At 39.8% G+C, this 26,481-nt stretch overlaps 1 protein-coding gene across 2 annotated transcripts; it reads left to right on the top strand.

Moving 5' to 3' along the window:
- Nucleotides 1-1,447: 1,447 nt before the first annotated feature.
- Nucleotides 1,448-25,298, top strand: NAE1 (NEDD8 activating enzyme E1 subunit 1). Of its 2 annotated transcripts, XM_059903568.1 has the most exons (20): nt 1,448-1,559; nt 4,740-4,843; nt 4,932-4,992; nt 6,720-6,750; nt 7,498-7,569; nt 7,812-7,891; nt 8,497-8,606; nt 10,608-10,717; nt 11,621-11,683; nt 12,080-12,143; nt 12,734-12,825; nt 14,811-14,870; nt 14,964-15,097; nt 17,125-17,200; nt 17,440-17,479; nt 18,744-18,830; nt 19,332-19,424; nt 22,708-22,822; nt 22,908-22,957; nt 25,063-25,298. In XM_059903568.1, the coding sequence occupies exons 1-20, from the start codon at nt 1,507-1,509 to the stop codon at nt 25,170-25,172; spliced, it is 1,605 nt and encodes a 534-aa protein (XP_059759551.1). In that variant the 5' UTR covers nt 1,448-1,506; the 3' UTR covers nt 25,173-25,298. The 2 variants fall into 2 exon arrangements, with proteins under 2 accessions (XP_059759551.1, XP_059759552.1); XM_059903569.1 differs by lacking the exon at nt 4,740-4,843 and having other exon boundaries at nt 1,477-1,559.
- Nucleotides 25,299-26,481: the final 1,183 nt, after the last annotated feature.

Raw genomic sequence — 26,481 nt, 5'->3', positions numbered from 1 at the left:
ATAGGCAGTATGACTCCCCTCTGCCAAATTTGGGGATGTTTTCATTCATGCAGTCCATGATTGCACTGAACTCTCACCTGTCGCCTTTTGACCTTCCCACATTCCGTGGGTGTATTTTATTATCCCTTATATTTCACTTTCCAATTGGAGGATTTGTGACAGCATAAGCACATGACAAACTGGGAAAGTCTCATGCCTCTGTTTCCCATCAGTTGTGTTCCATGGGTGCTATGTAGGGCTCAGGGAAGTCATGAGTGGGTGTGCCCCCACCTGATCCTGGAGACAGCCCCTAGGGGGAATTACATCCATCATCGCTGCATCATTACTCTCAAACTGTGCCCCTTCCCTGTTCCCATTCCAGGGTGGGTTGGGGTGGAGATCTGTGCCCATTTTCACCTTATTTCAGGTAATTATTAACCTGAAGATGCCTGTAGAGTCTGGGAGATAGAGAGGAAGGAATCTTCATGTCCCTCCAGTCTCCTCTCTCTCCCCCTTCCTCATGGGGTAATCCCCTTCCTTGGCACCCATCCCCAAAGGGATGTTTCTTTTCAGGAAGTGGAGGGCTTTAAATTCCACCTTGCTTTTATGTTCTCAGTCCTCGTGACCTGGCCCCTGCTGTCCCTCAAACTTCCCCTGACCACTCCCTACCCTTCACCTAACTCCACACCACACCAAACTTTAGTGCCTCAGCCTGTCATGCCTTCTCAGCCTCCCAGGGATGACACCTGCTGTTCCTTCTGCTTAAAACATTCTACCTTGCCCACAACACGTGAAACATTCCTGGAGAGGGGGAGTGGGTGGGGTTCCTCTGCCCACCTCTCAGCTCCCCAGCTTCACATTGTCTAGTGAGTACTCGTTTACTGTCCCTCTCCTGTCTTGGGACAATGAACTCCCCTAGAACAGAGCCCAGGACTTATTCCTCTTTGCATCTGCATCCAGGAGCAGCTAGCTTTGTGATTGGAAACCTGCCCTAGTGTGAGCTTGTTGAATGACAGGATGGAAGAGATGGGTGAATAATAATGATCATAATAATGAAAGTTATTATTCAGACATGATTTTTTTGTGAGTCTTGTTCTGTGTATTCAAAATCTCATTTAAGAATAATAGAACTCTGTGAAGGAGGCTCATTTATCCCCATTGCAGAGAGGAACAAACTGAGGATATGAGCGGTAAAGAGCAGATCTCACAACCAGTAAGTGGTTAAAATCTAAATCTGCCTGATTCCAAAGCTCGAGTTCTCCACAGCTACTGCGTACATAGTCTCGGACTGGCGGACTAGGGGGGCTGGTGCACTGGGGAGGACTAGATCACCAGCCCCCAGTCTGAGCTTTGGCCGCACACGCCTGGCGTACAGGCGACGCGTGCGCAGTGAAGTGGCGGCGCCCCCTGCGGGCAGCGCGCAGGAGGCAGCTGCAGCGAAAGGGGGCTTAGTGCGCCTGCGTGCTCGTGGAAGTGGTGGCCGTTCGCTGTAGTGGCTCAGCGGTTCTACGCGCGGCGGGCGCGGCCATGGCGCAGCCCGGGAAGCTGCTTAAGGAGCAGAAGTACGACCGGCAGCTGAGGTGAGCCAGGGCTCACCGAGTCGGGCGGGCCAGCGGGTTCCTCTGCGTCCGGGCCGGGGCTAAGCGAGCGGGCGGCGTGGTTGGGCCTCCCTCAGGCCTCCCACCGGGCTGGGCCGGGCCGTGCGGCCGGCGCTCAGGGTTCCGGCCTGGGGCCGGCGGTGCTTCTCGAGGGCCGGGACTCGCCTTCCCCGAGGGGCGCGCCCGCCCGCTCGCCACGCGGTGTGCAGGTCGAGGTGCACCGTCCCAGCGTCAGCCGGGTCACCGGGGCGGCTGCCAGTTCCACCTCGCTGTGCTCAGGCTTCTCGTTTTGCAGAATGAGGGGATCGGGAATACCCCATCCCGGCCGCAGAGAGCAGCACCGAGTGTTAGGTATTGTTCTAAGCCGGAGCTGTCCACTAGAAATACAATGCTAGTCTCATGTAAACCACCTGTGTAGTTATATATATATTTTGGTAGCCACATTAAGAAAGGAAAAATAAACAGGTGAAAATAATTTTATCATGCAGTTTATTTTATTTAACCCAATATATCCAAAGTATTACCATTTCAACACATAATCAGTATAAAAAGTTATTAGAGATATTTAACATTTTTTTCCATTCTGTCCTTGAAATCCAGCATTTTACACTTCTAGCACATGTCAGTTTGGACTAGCCTTATTTCTAGTGCCCAGTAGCCACATGTGGCTAATGGCTACCTTAATGGACACTGTAGGTCTAAGCCATCGGGCTGGTTCTTGACTACTTCCTCTCCCATGCCTTTTCTCGTAACACTCCCCATTCCTTATTTATTGATCATCTTCTGTGTGTTAAGGCAGCAGAAGTAACACAAATGTTTGGCCCCCTTCCTTTCTGGAGCCCCCAAGCCAGAAGTTACAGTGTGTCCCTAAGGACTGGAACCCATTTGTACCTACAGCTTAGTGCTGTGTTAGGGGCTTTATGCACTCAATTCTGAGAGCAGCCTTGAAGGTAGATATTCTCTATGCTTTATAGATGGGGAAACTGAGTCTTAGAGAAGTTCGGTAACCTGCCCAGTCTCCCATGTATTTGAACCAGGATGTAAACTCAGGTCCTTTTGGCTTTTTCAGAGCTGGTACTATCTGCTCCTGAGCTTCTGGGGAAAGAAGCAAGGTGGCAGAGCCCTTGTAACCAACTTGTGTTCTCTTGTAAATTCTTGGAGGTCCTTGTGTTTTGAGTGCAGATGTAACCATACATGACAGAGCTGAGAATATATTTTAGATTACTAAGTAACTGTGACAAAAAAGAATTTTTGCTGAGTCCAGTCCATTTAAGGACCAAACTTTACCTTTCATCGTGAGAACTGTTTATTGGCTTTGAAGTGTCAGAGGGAAGCAGTTACAAGCAAAGCTGTTCAGCCAGCTAGCAGTCAACAGGCCCTGCTTTCCTTAGGCCAGCAAGAGAATAGAGAGGATTGATTTCTTTTGTGGGCCGTTTCTTGAAATATATTACCTAGAGATGCACCAGTATTCTTTTAGGCTTACTTTCCAATTACCCGGGTATCCATCAACCAAATATGTCAGGTGTCTTCTGTGTGCTCTACTTTCACAGAAAAAACAGACATTTCCAGTCTGTCTGGTTCTTCTAGGCTATACCTCTATGCATTTGACAGCTATTCAGTGATCACTTATCCTGGGCAGGGCACTATCGGGCATTGGGGTTCCAGTGGTGAACAGAGGGAGTGGTCTGGACCCTTATGGAGCTTAGAGTGGAATGGAGAGATGGCTGTTCAGCAAATAAAAGACCAAATGAGGGCTTCCCTGGTGACGCAGTGGTTAAGAATCTACCTGCCAATGCAGGGCACACGGGTTCGATCCCTGGTCTGGGAAGATCCCACATGCTGCGGAGTAACTAAGCCCGTGCGCCACAACCACTGAGCCTGTACTCTGGAGCCCACGAGCCACAACTGCTGAAGCCCGTGCACCTAGAGCCCGTGCTCTGCAACAAGAGAAGCCACCGCACCGCAACGAAGAGTAGCCCCGCTCGCTGCAACTAGAGAGAGCCCAGGCACAACAACGAAGACCAAACACAGCCAAAATTAAATAAATTAAATAAATTAAATAAATAAATTTAAAAAAAACCCAAATGAGGCAGTTACAGTTGTGATATGCTCTGGAGGACATATGGGCTACATAAAAAGAGGGAATCTGCTTTAGATCAGGTGACAGGGAAGGCACCTTAAAGTCTATCAGTCCTCCAGGCTATGAAATTTTTCTAATGATTTGGGCTCCCCCTATACTAGTTCCTATACTGACAAGAAAAGATACATTAGTTAATAGGCTTTCTGGGTGAAGGTAACCAGGTTGGATCAGCTGTCATGATGCTTATTTGATCATGTACCTTGCCATGTTGATGATATGCTGATGTGACAGGATATAACATATATTTCAGGTTATAACATATATTTCTAATCCTTATTACATCTTTCTGTTTGTTAATGTATGCATTTATTAATCATGCTATTAGAATGTTCATTGGGAATTACATTTTAAAGCACTCTTATTGAAGTCAGTGTGAAGGCTTTTCAGATGATAATTCAGTTTTCTTGGTAAAGCTTTTCTCACTCTTGCAGATGTCTTGGTGATAAGTCCTATGTCAAGATCTTAAATATTCTGGATCTCTATAACTTAAGGAGAAATGAAATTGAGAATAATAGGTTTTAAATCTAAGGTACTTCTCAGGACTTTCCTGGCGGTCCAGTGGTTAAAATTCCACACTTCCACTGCAGGGGGCGCAGGTTCAATCCCTGGGAGGAGAACCAAGATCCCACATGCACATGCCGCGTGACACGGCCAAAAAAAAGAATAATAATAATAAATAAATAAATCTAAGATTCTTCTCTAATGTTAATGACTACAAAGACTTTCTGTTCTGTAAGTTATCTGGCTTGAAAAGAGTAATGGACTAGGAGCTGGAAGACCAGATTTTTAGTTCTGATTTAACCCCCCTTTAACCATGCCGGGCATCAACCTGTTTGAGTCTCAGGTTAGTCAGCTATATAACCCCCGTAACAACTCCTGCTGTTCCTGTCTCACATATTTGCCATGGATGTCACATCAGTTATTCTATACAAGAACACTTTAAAGATCAAAGATCACGATTCAAATAAAGTTGTATTTTCATGAAAGTTTTTAAAATGTTAAATTTGTGTATTCTTTTGTAGGTTGTGGGGTGATCATGGGCAAGAGGCTTTAGAATCTGCTCATGTTTGCCTAATAAATGCAACAGCTACAGGAACTGAAATTCTTAAAAACTTGGTACTACCAGGTATTATAGTTTTGTGGTTGTAAATTTACTTCTTTAAGGTTTTGAGCTAGAAATATATATTCTTGACTGACTCTGTTTTGTCTCCCAGGTATTGGTTCATTTACAATTATTGATGGAAATCAGGTCAGCGGAGAAGATGCTGGAAATAAGTATGTTCTATTCTTTTCAAATACCTGCATGTTAGGGAAGGCAGTGCATTGTCATGGGAGAGCAAGGCCTAAATCCCAGCTTCAACTCCTCAATCAGGGTGACTTAACTTCCAGGTGGAAATAGTCCCTATGCTTAGGATCATGGCAAGGATGAAGTGAGTTAATATAGGTAAAGTGCTAGCACAGTGTCTGGCAAATAGGCCTTTAGTAAAAGATACCCATCATTACTGTCTTTATTCTTGTTATTAATGAAAAAGGGTAGTCATTATTACTTTATTTGTGAAATCTGGATCCTTCCTGAGTCCTTATATTGATTCCTAGATGTTAGTATATAATTAACAATAATTGTATTTTTGGATTATAAGATAGTAAAAGCTACCTTTTGTTTGTGGTGTCTTCTAGGCTTAGTCCAGGTATGTCTCTTTCTACACTACACTGTCTGTAAAAATGCTGTTTGTTTTGTTTTTTTTTATAAATTTATTTATTTAATTTATTTTATTTTTTTGGCTGTGTTGGGTCTTCGTTGCTGTGCGCAGGTTTTCTCTAGTTGCGGCGAGCAGGGGTTACTCTTTGTTGCGGTGTGCAGGCTTCTCACTGCGGTGGCTTCTTTTGTTGCGCAGCACAGGCTCTAGGTGCGCGGGCTTCACTAGTTGCGGCACGCGGGCTCTAGAGCGCAGGCTCAGTAGTTGTGGTGCACAGGCTTAGTTGCTCTGCGGCATGTGGGATCTTCCTGGGCCAGGGCTCAAACCCGTGTCCCCTGCATTGGCAGGTGGATTCTTAACCACTGCGCCACCAGGGAAGCCCTAAAAATGCTGTTTTAAAGATGGCCTGTATATCATTCTTTAAAGATGATCATATTTAGACTTTCAGAGCATTCCCCAACTTGGATTTCATGCTTGCCTTTTCAGGGACTTGGAGTCTGGGATCTCTCACTATATTTGTCAGTAAACAACAACAATGAGTAAATAGAAGGGAAATCAGAATTTGGTTCATACTGAGCTTTGTTATCTTTTCTCTGGGTGGTAATACAAGTTTCACTACCACAACACCCTTTTATTGATATCTATAAAGAAAAAGTCCTTTTATCTTTGCTTACTTGGTTGGTTAGAACAGGGTGTAGTAAGAATGAGGTTTCTTTCTCTTGTGGAGCTGCTGAGCTTGTGCTCCAAGGGTACCTTGACTCTGATCAGCAGACTCAGATCTGGACCTTGGGGCACAACAAGGGTATGTGTGGGAGGAAGCCTGAATAAATCTGTTATAGTTACCTGCAAAAGCAGACTGCTGAATGCAGCATTTCCCAAGTGTGGTCAGTAGCTGTTAAATGGGCAAATGGATTCCATGGTCAAATGAGTTTGGGAAATGGGTCAAATGAAACTAAATATTTCTTTAGTGTAAGACTTTAATATCATGCGTATTACGTATATTATGAATTTCCAAGAGAGAATATAACATATGGTGTTTCCCACACTTTTTAAAGCCCGGGAACCCTTTTCTCTCAGAGCATTTTGTGAAATTCATGTTCTGTGGTACATACTTTGGGAAACATTGATTTATTAGCCTGTCTTTGGTTACAAGTTTCATCCAGCTTTCTTCCTCCAGGAAGGCTGTTACAGTCTGAAATTAAAATATAGTTTGTTTTAAACTATGAATGAAATGCACCTGGTATTATAAATAACCTTTCCTTTATAGTCAGAGAAGCCATTAAATTTGTTTTTATTCTATTTTAGTTTTTTCCTTCAGAGAAGCAGTATTGGCAAGGTAAAAAATCAGTTTGTTATAGAATATAGTTGTATTTGAACATCTAGTGATGCCACTATGTTTTGATTGTTTGAAAAGCTTTACTTTAAAAGAGCTTATTATTCCTCTGAGAAAAAAGCTAATTATCTCATTTTTTTCTGATCTCGTAAATCTTTATATGCTTGGTAGTTTAAGAACTTAGAAGTACTGTTCGTGTTTTTATACTGTATCCTGTATTAAAACTAAATATTCAGTGATGTTAATGTTCAGAGGTTGGAGTATTTTGGTTAAGAAGATTTTTTTTTTTACCAAGAGTTAGTCAGAATGTGTCTTATTTTTGTATTTCATATTAAAAATCTTACAAAACCATATGGGTCAACTTAGTATAGTATTCTGAATAGAAATGACTGTTTCTTTAATGACTAATCTCTCATGTGCAGGACTGTAAATGTGGGAGGTTAGAGTAAGTCTCAACTTGACTCAGAATCTCCCTGCCTGCTCTCCAGGGTTTTCTGGTCATTTGCCTAATCAGAAAAGTAGAGTGCAAGTAATGTAAGCATTTAAGAATTCTGAATAATGATGGTTTAGCTCTGTTTTAAGTAATACTCTGGTTTAGTCCCAGGTTAAACACTATGAAAAGCAGAGTTGTCATATCTATGTATGGAATTTGGGTTGTTTTACAGTGTTTTTGCCTGATCTGTAAATTAGGGGGTTACATTTTAACCAAATTGTTTTCTAATTCAAGTAAAATGTTTTGTTTTTATAAAGAACCGAGCTCAAGCCGCCATGGAATTCTTACAAGAATTAAATAACGATGTCTCTGGGAGTTTTGTGGAAGAGGTATATATATATATATATATATATATACACATTATTATTTCTGGTCAGAAATTTAATTTTTTAGTAATTCAGAGTCCTAGGAATTTAGAATTTTGAATCTTTGTATATTTATGTTGAGAGTTGAATTATTTTAACATTGGAGTCTAGCATTTACCTCAATTGGTTTAAAGTAGCTTAACTGTTTCTGTCATCTTTAATATGATTGTGAAATTGTTGGATTTTCTTTCCCCTGTCCTATTTAGAGTCCAGAAAACCTTCTAGACAATGATCCTTCATTTTTCTGTAGGTTTACCATTGTGGTTGCAACTCAGCTTCCTGAAAGGTAAATTTTTAAGTTAATTTGTTTTTATTTTAATCTCTTATTAGATTTGCATAGTTTTGTTTTCTCTGCAGAGTCTGTGGTCTTTAAAATTCTTAAACTCCATAGAAACCTTTAATTAGAAGTGCTTATAGATCTCCAGCACTAAAAAGATAGGGAAGAGAAAAATACTGAGATGTGAAACTTTAAAAAAAATATATATTTAGAACAGTTAAATTGAACATTGGTTATTTTTTTAGTGAAAAAAAAAAAACTAGTTAGAATTACTTATAGGGAGTGCTTGGCGCTGTATACAAAGGTTTTATAAATATTTTCTTCTTTATTATGGAAATGTTTAGGAGATGTCTTTCAGTAGCATTCTCCCTAATACAAAGGACTAGGTTTTCATATCTCTCTAGTCCAAAAGATATACTTTCTTTGAGACTGCAGCCTTGTGGAATTGCTTGCTTTTCAGCATATCTTTATGTAAATATGCTGTTTATGTAAATGCAATAGAATATATCTTTGCATTTATTATTTAGTAAGAAAGTTGCTTTATTTTAAAGCATTTTCACATTTGGCATGTTTCCATTTGCTTATGTTCTTATCTTTTGTGCCTTCTTTTACAGTACATTACTAAATTTAGCAGATGTCCTCTGGAATTCCCAAATCCCTCTTTTGATCTGTAGGACATATGGACTAGTTGGTTATATGAGGATCATTATAAAAGAACATCCAGGTAAAATTGTTGCACATATGGGGCTTCCTATTGGTTGCTTTAGCTATAATTTTAGGAACTTGACAATTTAGAAAGTCAATTTTAAATCACAGAGTAAATTTGTAGCAGCTCAACTCTGGTTACACGTTCAAAGTGGCAGTCAGAATCAGTAGGCTTTAATCTTTGTATTTCCTTTACTTAGCATTATAGAAGGATACAAAGCAGGAGATACAACAGGTGCAGCTTCTTCATCTTATTAGGAGGCCCAGCAGCTATGCAAATACCTAGCTTTTTTTGCCTCCTAACCTACATAGGGCATGTATGTCTGTCACAGGTAAGAGCCAAGGTATGTGGGTTACACTGACACAGAAAGGATATGCCACCTTTTCCCCCACCAGTTTTCTGTTCCATTCTCATACAGGCCTTAGGCTTCCCCAGTTCAGGTGTAATTGCACACAGCAAGCAAGGCATTTACCTAACTACTGTTCCAAGGAAACAGTGTTAATAGGAGACTGAACTCATCCATAGGCAGGCTTGCATCAGCTCAAGTCCCTTTATTTGGAAAATTTTAATCTTAAATCATCATAAAGTTTTCGTTCAGAACTCCTGCATTGCTCTGAGCCAGGTACTCTACTAGTGTAATGACAGTCATTGGCATTGGTAGCATCACTGAAAAGTGGTATCTGCTTGGGCAGCTAAGGAGTGGCTTTTGAGGATAAGTTTTTGGCAGTGGTGCTGGATCATTTAAAAGTTGTAAGTAGGAAAGTGACGAGGTAAACATTTTGTTTTAAACCGGTCACTCTGAAACCCGGTGGAGAATGAATGGATTTGAAGGGGCAAAGATTAGAGACAAGGGTTGCTTTTAGGACATTTTCAGTTGTCTAGGTGAGAGAAAGAGAGAGACAGAGAGAGAGCCCCTGACTGAGGGCAGATGTTATAAGGATAGGGAAGAGGGGGTAGATGGTAATGAAGGTTAACATTGCTATTTGTGGGCTTCCCTGGTGGCACAGTGGTTGAGAATCTGCCTGCTAATGCAGGGCACACGGGTTCGAGCCCTGGTCTGGGAAGATCCCACATGCCGCGGCGCGGCTAGGCCCGTGAGCCACAATTACTGAGCCTGCGCGTCTGGAGCCTGTGCTCTGCAACAGGAGAGGCCGCGATAATGAGAGGCCCGTGCACCGCGATGAAGAGTGGCCCCCACTCGCCACAACTAGAGAAAGCCCTCACACAGAAACGAAGACCCAACACAGCTGTAAATAAATAAATAAATACAATTAAAAAAAAAAAAAAAGTATCCCTTGCTTAAAAAAACAAAACAAAACAAAACAAAAAACATTGCTAGTTGTGTGCCTGCCTTTATGTGGATTATTTCATTTAATCTTTCCAAAATCCTTGTAAGGCAGATACTGTTTTACCTGCTTTTTACAGACAAGGATGCTGAGGCATAGAGAGATTAAGTTATTTGCCTAAGGTCACACAGCTAGCAAGTGACAGAATGGAGCCTAGCTCTAAACACTCACTGAAATTGCACACTTTCCCATGCTCCCCTATGTGGAGAGCTGTGTAGGAAGTGACATCAGGATGTGTGGGGAGTGACTGATACTGGCCCAAGGAAGCTCGAAGTCAGGGAAGACCATCACATTTCTAGGGAAGAGGTCTAGGTAGATGGTGATGCTGTCTGTTGGAGACCACAGGCAGAGGAAGGGTAGGTTGTTGGGTGCTATCGGAACACAAATTTTACCTATTTTGATCTTTTCCGATTGTAATAACAAGAAAATTCTTCACTAAAGGAATCTTGATTTTACTTTTATTAAAACTATAGTCCACTTAACATTTGTGCATTTAGTAAAATATAAATTTATATGTATATGTAAATTTAACTCAGTAATGAACAAAACAATGAGAAAAACCTGTAGGCCCTATGTCCATTTAAAACTTACAGATTTCCTAAGTTCCTATAATGTATGTACTGCCAGCAGTATTGCTAAAGAAGTAAGTCTTTTGGAATTATTTGTTTCACAGTAATAGAATCTCATCCAGATAATGCATTAGAGGATCTACGACTGGATAAGCCATTTCCTGAACTGAGAGAACATTTTCAGTCTTATGATTTGGATCATATGGAGAAAAAGGTTGGTAGTGTGTGTGACCTTCCATTTATAGGTATACTTAAAACTTTGTTTTTAACCTAAGGTTTTTGAATTACAAAGTGAGGAAATATTATAAACCTCCATAGTCCTGTCATCCAGGTCACATAATAACAACATTGCACCTAATTTGTTTTAAATAAATCTATCTTTCCCCAAAATTTAAAAACTTTTTTATTGAAGAAAAGTGCATTAACTGAACATATCTGTGTAATCAACACCCAGGTCAAGAAATTGGACATTAACATATCCCAGAAGCCCTCTTCATGGCTCTTTCCTAAACAAATAGATGTACTTTTTAAAACAGTTTGAATTTGGGGTGGTGTTTGTTGAAATTGACACCTCTTAAAACTTATTTTTAGTGGTTGAGAATTACCAAGGCAACTGCATATTTCATTATAGAAATAATGATATTTATAACAGGCCATGTAATTTAAGGCATATATATATATATATATTTTTTTTTTTTTTTTTTTTTTTTTTTTTTCCTGACTACACGTTAATTAAATGCAGGTATTTGGTTCATCAGAAAACACAGAAAGGATCCCTTTTCCTTAGTCTAGGTTTGGTATCTGAAATCAAGATACTTGAGCTTTGTTTTTGGGTGGCAGTCCCTGAGACAGTTTTCTTAATGGTAAAATGGGGACAATCATAGTATATACCTGCCTGATTAGAATTAAATTGGACACTGCCTTCAAAATCTTTGTAAAGCAATTTTTGTTAACCCAGTTCATTTTCCTTCGCTCATTATTCCACATATACTGAGAGATGTAAACATTGTTGAGTAATTGAATTTAATAAATATTGTTGAATTTGTTGAAAATGATATGGTATAGTGAAAAATAATGTTAACTAATACTGATATTTCCTTGATTCTTTTATTTTTAGGACCATAGCCACACTCCATGGATTGTGATCATAGCTAAATATTTAGCACAGTGGTATAGTGAAGTATGTCCTTTCTTGAAAAAAGAAATTCCATATGTGACTGTATTTTTTCAGTTTATTATAAAGAATTTCATTGGGGGGGTGGGACATTGATTTTTTTTCCTTATGTGGTTATAGGGCAGCTGATTTAAACTGCTAATTTAAATCTAGCAGTTTCTCTTTTGATACTGACATTTTTATTAACAAAATGAAGTTTGAACAAATGTCATTCTGAAACTGGCAGTGGGGAATGAATGTAGAGAAATGGCCCACAGTTTCTGTTTTCTATCAAGTCAGCTGATTTCACCGAGGTATAGATTTGCTGAATGAAATCTCATATGGATAGGGGGAAACTGGACTTTCAATTTCCATATTTTGAGTTTTTACAACTAGATTAAAAATTTTTTTAACCCAATTTAGACAAATGGACGAATACCTAAAACGTATAAAGAAAAAGAAGACTTCAGAGATTTGATTAGACAAGGTAATATGGGATGTGATTAAATGTATAAAGTTTGAAAAGCATATTGCTTGAAGCTAATGTTTATTGGATTTCTGTCAACACCTTTGTCAGATGATGCCATCATGAGCTTTTTTTTTTTTTTTTTTAACTTATTTTTGGCTGCATTGGGTCTTCGTTGCTGCACGTGGGCTTTCTTTACTTGCGGCGAGCGGAGGCTACTCTTCGCTGCGGTGCGCGGGCTTCAGTAGTCGTGGCTCGTGCACTCTAGAGCACAGGCTCAGTAGTTGTGGCGCATGGACTTAGTTGCTCCGCAGCATGTGGGATCTTCCCGGACCAGGGCTTGAACCCGTGTCTCATGCATTGGCAGGTGGATTCTTAACCACTGTGCCACCAGGGAAACCCCCATCATGAGCTTTTATTTTCCTCGGGAGGTTAAGGAGCCACTCCTTGTGTAGTTTTAAGAATGAGTAGTGATTAGCCATATTTCTTCTTAAGGTTCAGTATCCAATCCTCCCTTCAGAATCTGACAAGGTTATCTCCATAATGCTGGGGGGAGAGAAAGAATGAAAAGAAAAGGGCCGTTGTTTGCTAATCAATTTCTATTTTAATAGGAATTCTAAAGAATGAAAATGGGGCTCCGGAAGATGAAGAGAATTTTGAAGAAGCTATTAAAAATGTGAACACAGCACTAAATACAACTCAGGTATTAAGAGCTGCTGCGGTATTCACAAATGAAAGGTGTTTTCTGAAGTCCTCATATGTGAAATAGTTGATTTTAGATTTAATTTAATATTTCTCAAATTGTAGAGTTGGTTAGAAATTAATATCTATAATACAGCTTGAATATTCTTTTAATAAGATTCTGTATTGTCCTTGTTAAAATGGATCTCAGTGCTTCAGCATATAATTTGATACAGTGATTTATATAAATTAATTATTTGAAGTACATGATTTGTGAATAGTAAGTGTTTGGGGGTAGGACTTATATAATGAAGGTGGTATTTTGCTGGTCCAAAATAGTGTTGCCTGAAAAGTTAAATCTTACCCTGCTTTGCTTTTGACAGTAATTATTTGGATATATTGGAAGATGTTCTTAATGACATTGTATACCTTAAAAATTACTTGGAGGATAACCTAGTTTAGATGCTCTTTGTTTTGTTGTTGTTTTGTTTTTGAATTCTGGCCAGTGAGTTTTTTGGGGAACTTTGGAATAACACAACTGGTAGTATAAGTTAGAATTTTATTATTATTTTTTTAATCTTTTTTTTTTTTTTTTAATCTTTTTTTGGCTGCACCACACAGATTGTGGGATCTTAGTTCCCTGACAGGGATTGAACCCGGGCCCTCAGCAGTGAGGGTGTGGAGTCCTAACCACTGGACCACCAGGGAATTCCCAGAATTTTCTTATAATTTAAAACAGGAAAAAATGCTACCTTTCAAGTTAGGAGAGCACTCAAGGTGTCATTACATACTTTTTGGAGACAATGAGGTAGTGTTGCTGAGTAATTAAAAATGTGTGCTCTGTGACTCACACAGTTTTCTGGGGTGATGAAAATTTTCTGTGTCTCAGTTGGGGTGATGGTTAGAAGTATGTGTATAGTTCTCAAAAAACATTGAATTGTACATTTTGCTGAATGTAAAATTTACCCCAATTAAAAAAAAACAAGGTTCTCATGGTTGGGGGACAGTGAACTAAGCAAACAGACAAATGTACCAGGTGCTGTGAACAAAATTAGAGTAGAACAAAGGGGTAGAGCGTGATAGGAGGTCTGGGATCAGGAGGGGCCAGGGAGACTCTCAAAGAGATGTGTTTAAGCAGAAGCCTAAGTGAAGTGTCATGCAGAGGTCTGGAGGAAGAGCTTTTCAGGCCAAGGAAGCACATGTGCAAAGGCCCAGAAGTGGGATGATGCTTGGCATTTGTTCAAGGATCAGTATGAAAGCCACTGTGATTGGAATGAAGTAAACAAGGGGGAAAGAGGTGGGAGGGATTTAAGTTTGGAGAGGCAGAAAGGGCCTGATCATAAAGGCACTGCAGGCCACTAAAGTGTTTTGAGCAGGGGAATGGAGTGACCTGATTTATATTTCTAAAAAAATTATTCTGGCTCTTGTGAGGACAAAAGACTGTAGGGGACTGGGAGTGGAAGCAGAGCAGTTAGGAATTACCAGTAAGAAAGTGCTTTTTTCCACACAACAGTAGAATCAAAGCCTAAGATTTCTATAGTTTTTATTAATGTATGATGTTCTTGCTAGCATTAAAAGTCCTTAATTTAACTATCTCGTTTTTGTCAGAGTGGTTGTCTCTTTCAGCAGTCACTAATTAGGATGTAAGGGTTTCAGATTTTTGCCAAGATGGAAAAACATGAAGGACTACAAATCTAGCTTGGTATTAATGTCTGTTATCTTTGTTCTGTCTTCAAATATGACTATAAAAAGATTTACTTAGGTTCCTTCTTTATGATGTAAGAGAATAGGTCAGTCTTTAATGCTAACAGCAGTGGGCAGGAGGGGACTTTCTTCCATTCGCTCTTTCCCCAAAAATCTCCATCTGGTGGTGATTCTGAATAAAAGTCTAAGTTTGTATTTGAACTTGTTTGGAAAATTGCAGTGAAAGTTAAAGTGGGCAGTGAAAATAAAAGTGAACTTATATTAATTCTTAGTATAAGTAAATGTTTCATGTTCCTTTGTTAGATCCCAAGCAGTATTGAAGATATATTTAATGATGATCGCTGCATAAATATCACCAAACAGGTAACAATAACAAAAAAAGTAAAAATAGTGCCACCTTAACCTTTGGGTCAAATTCAGATGTCACTTAATATTAATTTTTTTTGCTTCTTTTAGACTCCGACATTTTGGATTTTAGCTCGTGCCTTAAAGGAATTTGTGGCCAAAGAGGGTCAAGGAAATTTACCTGTTCGAGGCACGATTCCTGATATGATTGCAGATTCAGGCAAATATATAAAACTGCAAAATGTGTAAGTCACCTGTTTTCAAACTATGTAGTAGAAAAATCAATCTGTTTATATTAGAGATGAACATATTTTATCAGTCTACCAGAAATCAGAAATCAAATGGAAACCTGTTATAATCTTATCACTTTAAAAATAATCTAAGGGACTTCCCTAGTGGCGTAGTGGTTAAGAATCCGATCCCTGCCAATGCGGGGACACAGGTTCTATCCCTGGTCCGGGAAGATTCCACATGCCGCAGAGTAACTAAGCCCGTGCGCCACAACTACTGAGCCTGTGCTCTAGAGCCTGCGAACCACAGCTACGGAAGCCTGCACGCCTAGAGCCCGTGCTCCACAACAAGAGAAGCCACTGCAATGAGAAGCCCGCACACCGCAACGAAGAGTAGCCTCCACTCGCCACAACTAGAGAAAGCCCGCGTGCAACAACGAAGACCCAATGTGGCCAAAAATAAATAAATAAATTTATAAAAATAAGCTAAAAAACTTAGGGGGCAGATTTTTTTTTAATATATTTTATTTTTAAGAATAGTTTAAGTTCACAGCAAAATTGAGCAGAAAGTATAGAGTTCCCACATATCCCCTGAGGGGTCAGATGTTGTTTTTCATATTTCAAGATAAAACCTAACATTTGAGCACTTAACTCTGTGCTATCAACTGTTCTATGTATTAACTAATTTAATATTCACAACAGCCCTATGAGAGAGATACTATTATTGTCCCAGTTTTACAGGTGAGAAAACTAAGACATAGAAGAGGTAATTTTTTCAGGGTCTGACAACTGGGAAATGGCAAAACCAAGACCTGAATCTATGAAACTCACCTCTGTACTCTTAACCATGGCCCTATACTCTCTTTTATCTGTAATTTAAAACTTTGAAGTCTTTAGTTTTGATGAATTTTTTGTCATTAATTTTCGTAATTTAAAGAGTTCATGACTATAGATGGACACCTGCTATCCAGGTATCACTAGCCTGAACCCAGGTAGATTGTCATAAGGACAGGTCTCAATGGATATTACCCTTGTGTACTTCGGGCATGGTGCTGATGAATCCAGGGCCACCGGCCTTGTTTCTTCAGGGGCCAGATAATGACACACAGAGGTCTCCGTTCCCTAGACAGATTGTACTCTTCATCTCAGTCATTCTCTAACACATCTTTATTGCCCTAGCCTAAAAGTTCAACTACCTAAAACTTGGGAAAAGTCAGTTGAGGACAAAAGAATTATGACCTCATATCAGAGGTAGTCAGCTTAACACATCATCTCTAGAGGTGAAAATGTAAATAGACTTAAAAGTTTTACATGAATTTGTAGATGGACAGTTTTGAAGTATTTAACTTTCCTTGGACTTGACTTCAAGGAGATTGTATTCTTTTTCAACATATTTTGTTAGGTCCTCTGTCAGAGAAGCATGGATCATGGATCTCTCTAGGAGGGCAGTTTTTAAGTTAGGTGCTGTTAATTATTGAGGGAGCCTAGGTTATTAGTGGAGTCCAAGAATCCATCACCAACCACTAACAGGTGCTGGTAGCATTTCCATGGCATTGTCACATTCCATGTGTTTTCAGATCAGTATTTTTTCATGAAAGGGAAAGACATTTTTTGTTTGATTCATGGTGATATTTAAATTTGGTAATTAATTAATTAATTATATTTGGCTGCTTTGGGTCTTTGTTGCTGCGCACAGGCTTTCTCCAGTTGTGCCAAGTGGGGGCTACTCTTCGTTGCGGTGCGCGGTCTTCTCATTGCTATGGCTTCTCTTGTTGCGGAGCATGGGCTCTAGGCACGCGGGCTTCAGTAGTTGTGGCACGTGGGCTCAGTAGTTGTGGCTCATGGGCTCTAGAGCTCAGGCTCAGTAGTTGTGGCACACGGGCTTAGTTGCTCCGCGGCATGTGGGATCTTCCCAGCCCAGGGCTCGAACCCGTGTCCCCTGCACTGGCAGGCAGATTCTTAACCACTGTGCCACCAGGGAAGTCCCCAAATTTGGTAATTTAAATATTCGTTAATAGTAGCTTTTTGTTGTTCTTTTCCAGTTACCGTGAAAAAGCAAAGAAAGATGCTGCTGCTGTGGGTAATCACGTTGCCAAATTGCTTCAGTCTATAGGCCAGGTAAGCTGCTGGGCACACTGCCTTTGATGGACAGTACAGCTGCATATAGGCCTGATTGCATCATGTAACTCCAGCCAGAAAAGGCTTAGAGAGAAGGTGTGGCACTGGCTCAAAGCTTCTTTAGAGGGGTCCTCACTTGCCTGCTAATGAGAAGGCCTGTCATAGTGATGGGCTTTGTGCTGCACCCTCTGTTAATCTGCTTTTATACTGGAGCAAAATCTGCATTTATCTCTTTACAGGCACCAGAGTCCATTTCAGAGAAAGAATTAAAATTACTCTGTAAGTCACCTTGACTTAATTTCCTTATTTTGTTTGATAAAAATGTGCCATGGGAAATGTTCCCAGCAATTTTAAATGGTTGAAATTAAAAATTTTCCATGGTCTCAGTGGTATTGACATAGGTAATTATTGGGTAAGGTTTTTTTTTCTTATAATAAATGGAGAGGGTATTCTAAGACTGGTCAGAGGTAGATCATATTTATCTAATGCTAAAAAGACATGAAGATCAATTAATTGAAAATTATCAGTAATACAGAATTATTTTCAGCTTACTAATTTTAAATAACTTGGGAAAGTTTTATCTGAAGACTTTGGGTGTGAAGTCTTGAGTCACATGTACATTGACAGTATTGGTTTAAATAGTAACTTTGATCAGTGTTAAAGGACTGTGATAGAATTAAGAATTTTGCCATCTAGTTTCAGAGTGGCTAGGCTCCTGGGGTCTTCTTGATAACTCCTGAGTAGGCCCAGAGAATTTAAGAGTTAGTTTAAGAGTAATAAAAATCTGTTTTACATGCCATCTGAGGATTTTTCCCTGTAGCTATGACCCCTAGTTTCTGCAAAAGTCTGTATTTTGTATGTTACCCATCCTTAAAATTATTTATCCAAATTATTCATTTTAAGACTCTCCAAAATGTTTGTTTAGGCTTAGTTTCAATGTTTTGTTCCACTACTAATCTTACACCGTGTTTATGCATTAGTGTTTGTGCTACTAGATTATATGATACCAGCTTAAAAGCTGGATGTGTTGGGTATTTGAGAGTTTATTATTCTGGCCTCTATTGGGATATGTTTGAAAATTTCCATAATACAAAGTTTTTTGCTTTTTTTTTTTTTAAAAGCCTTACATATACTCAGAGCACAGTATGTATAACACTCTGCTTCAGTACTGCTTGTCCATAATAATGATAAAAACTACTATTCATTGAGCCCTATCAGGTATTCTGCTTGGTATGTACTGTACACAGTTACACTTTTGGTCCACAGAACAGCTCAAAGGTAAACAATATATCTCCATTTTACAAGTGAAAACTGAGGCTCAGAGAAGTGCCATCATCTATGTAGTCAGTGCTGAACTAACTGGTTGTAATGCCAAGGACATGAATTTAAGATAACTTGTGTTCTGATGCCGTCTCTGCTAACTATTAGAACCTTTTCTTCATACTTCCATGTCTGTAAAGAGGATACACAGAATTTCCTGTTCTTAATCAGGATAGTCATGTATCTTAACCATTTACTTCCATAATGTCTTTTCTGTGTTCAGGCAGCAATTCTGCATTTCTTCGAGTGGTGAGATGTCGATCCTTAGCTGAAGAATATGGCTTGCATACAGTTAACAAGGATGAAATTAGTAAGTAATAACCTTTTGATGCTAGGTTATTAATTAATTCTAAGGATGTAAATATTTTGTGTATAACAGAATGTATAGTAGAGTGTATGGTGATAACATAAAGGATAATGTAAATATTTATACTCTAAATTTTATTCTATAAACCTGTCCAAGAACTCGTAATTTCAAATATAAAACTTAATATATACATACATGAAATCCTATTTAGGTCACTGAGTAAGTTGTGTGATATGTAGAAGAGCTAAAGTCAGCATAATACTACCTTAGTAGAGGTTATGTGACCGTAGCTAATAGTCCATAAGACCATTGAGTTTTATCTCAGTAACGTATCTCCCTTTATTTTATAATTATTTATCATTTTCTATTTTATTGTCACAAAATATTTAAATTTTATGATAGAATTGCCTTGTATTCTGAAACTTGAGTATATAGTAAATTCAGTCCTTCCTTGTTTTTATGTCATGAATTACACAAATTATACTGAAATTTTTTTCCTTTCAGTTTCCAGCATGGACAATCCAGATAATGAGATAGTATTATACTTAATGTTACGGGCTGTTGATAGATTTCATAAACAACATGGTAGATATCCAGGTAAGAATAGCAATCAAATTATCAAATACAATAAAATCTTTTTTTTTGGCCGCACAGCATGGCTTGTGGGATCTTAGTTCCCTGACCAGGGATTGAACCCAGGCCACAGCAGTGAAAGCTCTAAGTCCTAACCACTGGACCACCAGGGAATTCCCAATAAAATCTTTTTTTTTTTTTTTTAATTTATTTATTTTTGTCTGCGTTGGGTCTTTGTTGCTGCACGCAGGCTTTCTCTAGTTGTGGTGAGCAGGGGCTACTTTTCTTGCAGTGTGCGGGCTTCTCATTGCAGTGGCTTGTCTGTGTTGCAGAGCACGGGCTCTAGGTGCACAGGTTTCAGTCGTTGTGGCATACGGCTCAGTAGTTGTGGCACACGAGTTTAGTTGCTCTGCGGCATGTGGGATCTTCCTGGACCAGGGCTCGAACCCATGACTCCTGCATTGGCAGGCAGATTCTTAACCACTGTGCCACTAGGGAAGTCCCCAATAAAATCTTAAATAAATACTTAAATAGAATGAAATCTTAAAGGATTCTTGGGGTGTTTGCAGTAGTGATGCTTGAAGTCACACTGTAAACAATTTACACCTGGTTCGTCTCAGTGAGGAAATACCATTTGTTTTTTAAGTGTAACCAGTTGCAAGTAGTGTTTGATTCAACACAGGGGACTGTTTGTTGATTGCATATAGGATAAAATTTTTTCCTGTCAGTTTGTACAGTTTACTCCTAAGACTCACACTGAGTTTGATATAGTGGAATGAGAAAGCCACAAGAAGTATGCCTGTGATTTCTGAGCTCAGAACTCCGAAGAAGTTTCTTTGCTCAGTATCTATTTTTTGTTATCTGTAAATGTAGTAATTGGGGAATTGGCATATGCTCAAAGGTCTTCAGTTGCCCAGGATATCTTTATTAAGATGATAATTTTAATTGTGCAGGATTATTGCATAGCAGCACCTTCTGGGTGTGTCATAAAACCTGTTGCCCCAACTGATGTAGTATACCCACTGAGTTATAATCTTAATGACAAGCTTACCAGAAAAGGAAAAGGAATAAACACCAAATATGTATTGCTTTATTTGTATTGTTTGCTTAGAATGTATTTTTGGTTATCTCTTGCACAACCAACCATCCCCAAATTTAGTAGTTTAAAACAATCAGTTTTTCTGTCTCATTACTTTGTGGATTGGCTGGGCTTGGTTAGGCAGTTCTCACTGGGGGAAGGGGATCTCACGGAGTTGCATGACGCCTGGGGCTGGAGTCATCCAAGAAGACATGCTCACTCACATGTGTGGCACTTTAGTTGGGATATCCGGAACTGCTGTGGGGGGAGCGGGCGGGTGCTGGTCAGGCCTCTCTCTCCACATGGCTACTTGGGGCTTCCTTTTAGCATGGGAGTCCTAGATTTCTTACACAGTGGCTGCCTTCCCCAGAGTTAACATTCCAGAAGACCCAGGTGGAAGGTACAAGGCTTTTTACGACTTGGCCTTGGAAGTCACAGCATCACTTATGTCATGTTCTGTTGGCTTCACAGGGTCACATTAGATTAAGAGCGGAAGGGGGACCACACAAGGGCATGAAGAGGTGTTCATTGGGGAGACATCATGGGAGATTAGCTATTACATAGAGCACAGGCTTTGGAGTTAAACCTAGGTTCAAATCCAAGTTCTATCACTTATCGCTTGATCTCGGGTGAGTCACTATTTCCCTCCAAGTCTCAGTTCTCTCAGTATGGAAAGGTGATAATAATAACTACTCTATTAGGTAGTAAGGGTTAGATACGTGATATATGAAAATCACTTAACATACTGCTTAGCTTTTTTTAAGTACTCAATAAAGGGTAGATGCTACTATTTTGAGAAGGAGTGATAGGTTTTTTTTTTTTATTAATTAGTTTATTTTTATTTTTGGCTGCGTTGGGTCTTCATTGCTGCACAGGGGCTTTCTCTAGTTGCGGCGAGTGGGGGGCTACTCTTCGTTGCGGTGCGCGGGCTTCTCATTGTGGTGGCTTCTCTTGTTGCAGAGCACGGGCTCTAGGTGTGCAGGCTTCAGTAGTTGTGGCATGCGGGATTAGTAGTTGTGGCTCGCAGGCTCTAGAGCACAGGCTCAGTAGTTGTGGCGCATGGGCTTAGTTGCTCCGCGGCATGTGGGATCTTCCCAGACCAGGGCTCAAACCCGTGTCCCCTGCGTTGGCAGGTGGATTCTTAACCACTGCGCCACCAGGGAAGTCCCGATGATAGTTTTTAAACTAGAGGGGTTAAAAAATAAAATAAACTAGAGGGATTTAGTAATACCTGGATATTATGGCAATTACATTTTTCCTTCCAGTAGTAATAATAATAATAGCTTACCTTTGGAGACATTATAGTTTAATCATTAAGAACTGCTTGGGCTCATATCGCAGTTTTCCTACTTATGAGCTAAGTAACTCGGGCAAATAACTTAATCTGTCTGTGCCTCAGTTTCCTTATCTGTAAAATGAAGATAATAATAGTGCCTACTTCATAGGGTTGCTGTAAGGATTAAATGAATTAATATTTTAGATGGTGTTTAGAACAATGTCCAGCATCTATTAATGCTCCATAAGTGTTACCTATTATTATAGTTTTATATGTGTCATTTAATCTCCTGGAAATGGGTAATAAACGCTATAATTTTTTTTTAAATTTATTTATTTATGGCTGTGTTAGGTCTTCATTTCTGTGCGAGGGCTTTCTCTAGTTGTGGCAAGTGGGGGCCACTCTTCATCGCGGTGCGCGGGCCTCTCACTATCGCGGCCTCTCTTGTTGCGGAGCACAGGCTCCAGACGCGCAGGCTCAGTAATTGTGGCTCACGGGCCCAGTTGCTCCGCGGCATGTGGGATCTTCCCAGACCAGGGCTCGAACCCGTGTCCCCTGCATTGGCAGGCAGATTCTCAACCACTGCGCCACTATAATTTTTATAAAGGGTATAAATAGGACATTACTTTCTCATTCATTCAGTTCTATCAAATAATTATTGAGCACCACTACGTGTCAGATACTCTTCTAGATACTGGGTAAGGAGCACTGAACAAAGGAGATTTGTCAAACTCAAATTTTTAATAGATTTTAGACGGTTTCTTTGATTGTTATAGATTTGTGATAGTTGCAAATATTAGTCTCAACTTTACATTATTTTTGTTCTTATTTCAGTTTTACACCTTAATGTTTTGACTAGAACACCTAAAACTGGATTAAATAAAGGAGATAGCCAATAATTTTGAGTCACATATTTATTTTAATGAAAATTAATATACATATATATATTTTAGGGGTATCTAACTATCAAGTTGAAGAAGATACAGGCAAGTTGAAGTCTTGTCTCACTGGCTTCCTTCAGGAATATGGATTATCCATAATGGTGAAAGATGATTATGTCCATGAATTGTGAGTATTTTTTTAGGGAATGCAAGAGACAATACTGTCCTGTCATAAGGCTAATCTATGTTCATGTCTCCATCCTTTCCTGTAGTTGCCGATATGGAGCTGCTGAACCACACACCATTGCTGCATTCTTAGGGGGTGAGTTCCAGAGATGAGAAGACTGTCACCTGTTGTTATATAGTACAGTTATGAAGTGTTGTTTTCCCAGCTGTTTTAACTAGGGAGGTCAGTGAAGCACAATGTTATATTGAGTTTAGATTATTTTGGTAGCCCCCAAACTGGTCTCCCTGCTTTCCATCTCTCCCACTGCTGTCCATTTTAAACTCCTGAAGAGTAATCAATCTTTCTAAAGCATAGCTCTGATTGTGTCTCTCACTTAACTAACCCTCTGACCTGGCAGTACACACATATACACTACAGTAGTCCTCGGAAAATAAATCCAGAGTCTTTCATTTGACATTTAAAACATTCTGTGTTCTGGTTTTACCCAGCCTTTCTGGCCTTGGTTTTTTCAAGTTACTTGCTTTTCCCCTAGACATGCCCTTTGATTTCCTGCTCCTTGAATCTTTACCCCACTCTGGGCCCATTTGCCTTAAGTCTCCCTGTTGCCTGCATGTCTAAAATCTACCTGTTCTTCAGGACCCAACTCAACAATACCATCTCTTAAAAAAACTCCTTGGAGCCTGGAAGTTTGAGGTCAGGGCCAGCATAGTTGGTTTCTGGTGAGGCCTCTCTTCGTGGCTTGTAGGCAGTCACCATCTTGCTGTGTGCCATAACCTCTTCTTTGTGCAGGAAGGTGAGGAGGCTCTCTGGTGTCTCTTCTTATAAGTATACTAATTCCCATCATGAGGGCCCCACCCCCATGACCTCAATTACCTAATTACCTCCCAAAGACTCCAACTCCATCTCCAAATATGGTAACATTGGGGGTTAAGGCTTTAACATATGAATTTTGGGGGACATGCATTCAGTCTATAACATGTGCATTCTATAATCATTCTGCACAAGTCATTTCTTTCAGGTCTTTGTTTAAGTATTATCTTCCCTGTGAGGCCATCCCTGATTCCCTGATTTAAAACAGTCCCTCCTCTTGCATCATATCCCCCTTCCTTGCTTTTTCTCCTTAGCACTTAGTCACTTGACATTTTACTTATTTGTAAATTCTCTCTCCCTCACTACTGAAAAGTAAGATGCATGAGGATAAGGATTTTTGTCTTTTGTTCCCTGCTGTATCCCTAGTGCCTAGGACAGTATCTGGTACACTAGAGTCTCAAATTTTATTGAATCAGTGAATGTGAAAGTGGAAGCTTCAGATTATAAAAGATGAAAACTTGTTTTCTTGGTAGTTGTTTTTTTTTCTGTTGTTTTGTTTTGAATAGTAACTTTAAAACTTGTTACTGTTACTATATACTCAGACTGTTACTGAGTATAGCAGTCTTGGTATCTAATATAGATCCTTTCCAAATTACAGATATTCCTTTACCCCCCCTTTTTAAAAAAAATTTATTTATTTTATTTATTTATTTTTGGCTGCATTGGGTCTTTGTTGCTGCACGCAAGCTTTCTCTAGTTGTGGTGTGCGGGCTTCTCACTGTGGTGGCTTCTCTTGTTGCAGAGCACGGGCTCTAGGCGCCCGGGCTTCAGGAGTGTGGCTCGCGGGCTCTGGAGCACAGGCTCAGTAGTTGTGGCACATGGGCTTAGTTGCTCCGCGGCATGTGGGATCTTCCTGGACCAGGGCTCAAACCCGTGTCCCCTGCATTGGCAGGCGGATTCTTAACCAGTGCACCACCAGGGAAGCCCCTTTACCCCCTTTTTATTATAAAACATGCTTAGGGTAAAATTCAAATGCAACAGAAGGCTATCCTTTGAGAATCCTTTCTGCCTATATTTAGCCTTTAAAAAAAGTGCAGTCATGCATACTACTGTTTTGACTTTTTCTTGCTTAATATATTTTGCCAGTCTTTTTAAACCACCATAATTTAAAATTCTTCTTTCTTTTAAACTATGGCATAATACCCCAGGGTGTGAATGTATAGAACAAAATTTTTATTTCCTTTAATAACATAGTTATAAAATATTGTCCTTTGTTTTGATATGACTCAGTAAGTTATGTCTGTTTTGGATTACTTTTAAACATCTTTGGTTTTGGAAAGGAAAGGTTTTCTTTACAGAATTGAATATTTTTATAGAACTCTTGAAATTTACCTTTTTCAAAGATTTGCTTTTCTCCTTTTTCCTTGCAGGAGCTGCTGCTCAAGAGGTTATCAAAGTAATCACCAAACAATTTGTAATTTTTAATAATACTTACATTTATAGTGGCATGTCACAAACTTCAGCAACTTTCCAGTTGTAGAATAAGTACCCTATAGTGTGTTAATGATTGAAACTGTAATTGTCTTCAGGTTGTGCTCTAGTCTGTAAAGTTCTGCTAAGGGAGAACTGTTGTTTCCTTAATAAATATTTTTCTCATTTGTAATAATGTAGTCTTGTTCTTTGGGGAGCTGAGGTGGAGGGAGGAAGGAAACAGTTTTCTCAGAGAATAAAAGCTATCCATTTCTAACTGAGTTCATTATTTCTGGCTTGCTATTTCAAAGTTACTTATCATAGAAATGTCTTGTATGGACTTCCCTGGTGGTGCAGTGGATAAGAATCCGTCTGCCAATGCAGGGGACATGGGTTCGATCCCTGGTCCGGGAAGATCCCACATGCCATGGAGCAACTAAGCCCGTGCGCCACAACTACTGAGCCTGCACTCTAGAGCTTGTGAGCGACAACTACTGAGCCCGCGTGCCACAACTACTGAAGCCCACGCGCCTAGAGCCTGTGCTCTGCAACAAGAGAAGCCACCGCAATGAGAAGCCCGCACAGCCCGCACACCACAACGAAGAGTAGCCCCCGCTCACCACAACTAGAGAAAAGCCCACACGCAGCAATGAAGACCCAATGCAGCCAAAAATAAATTAAAAATTTAAAAAAAAAAGGTCTTGTGTTACATTAGAAATAGCTTAAAATATTTTTTCTTATAATCTTAAATAATGAATTTAAGGCACGTGCAGATTTTAGCTGTGGACATCTTAATACCATCACTGTTTGTAAAAATACAATTTAAAAGGGGCTTCCCCCAGGACATGGCGGCAACCTCAGTGTCCATCGACAGATGAATGGATAAAGAATATGTGGCACATATATACAATGGAATATTAGCCATAAAAAGAAATTGTTATCTGTAGTGAGGTGGATGGACCTAGAGACTGTCATACAGAGTAAAGTAAGTCAGAAAGAAACAAATACTGTATGCTAACACATAAATATGGAACCTTAAAAAAAAAAAACAGTTCTGAGGAACCTAGGGGCAGGACAGGAATAAAGACGCAGACATAGAGAATGCATTTGAGGACATGGGGAGGGGGAAGGGTAAGCTGGGAAGAAGTGAGAGAGTAGCATTGACATATATATACACTACCAAATGTAAAATAGATAGCTAGTGGGAAGCAGCCACATAGCACAGGGAGATCAGCTCAGTGCTTTGTGTCCACCTAAAGGGGTGGGATAGGGAGGGTGGGAGGAAGACGCCAAGAGGGAGGGGATATGGGGATATATGTATATATATAGCTGATTCACTTTGTTAAACAGCAGCAACTAACACAACATTGTAAAGCAAT

This window comes from Balaenoptera ricei, chromosome 19 (genome assembly GCF_028023285.1).
Source record: "Balaenoptera ricei isolate mBalRic1 chromosome 19, mBalRic1.hap2, whole genome shotgun sequence".
NCBI classification, from domain to species: domain Eukaryota; kingdom Metazoa; phylum Chordata; class Mammalia; order Artiodactyla; family Balaenopteridae; genus Balaenoptera; species Balaenoptera ricei.
The sequence above is the reverse complement of the archived record's forward strand: the minus strand, read 5'-3'. Positions and strand labels throughout refer to the sequence as shown.

Bases quoted from the DNA above. Each gene is read 5' to 3' on its own strand.
- NAE1 (XM_059903568.1), top strand. From the start codon at position 1,507: ATGGCGCAGCCCGGGAAGCTGCTTAAGGAGCAGAAGTACGACCGGCAG. The intron at 12,826-14,810 runs GTATTAAGAGCT...TTCCTTTGTTAG, and splicing joins CAGCACTAAATACAACTCAG to ATCCCAAGCAGTATTGAAGA. The intron at 22,823-22,907 runs GTGAGTATTTTT...CCTTTCCTGTAG, and splicing joins GATGATTATGTCCATGAATT to TTGCCGATATGGAGCTGCTG.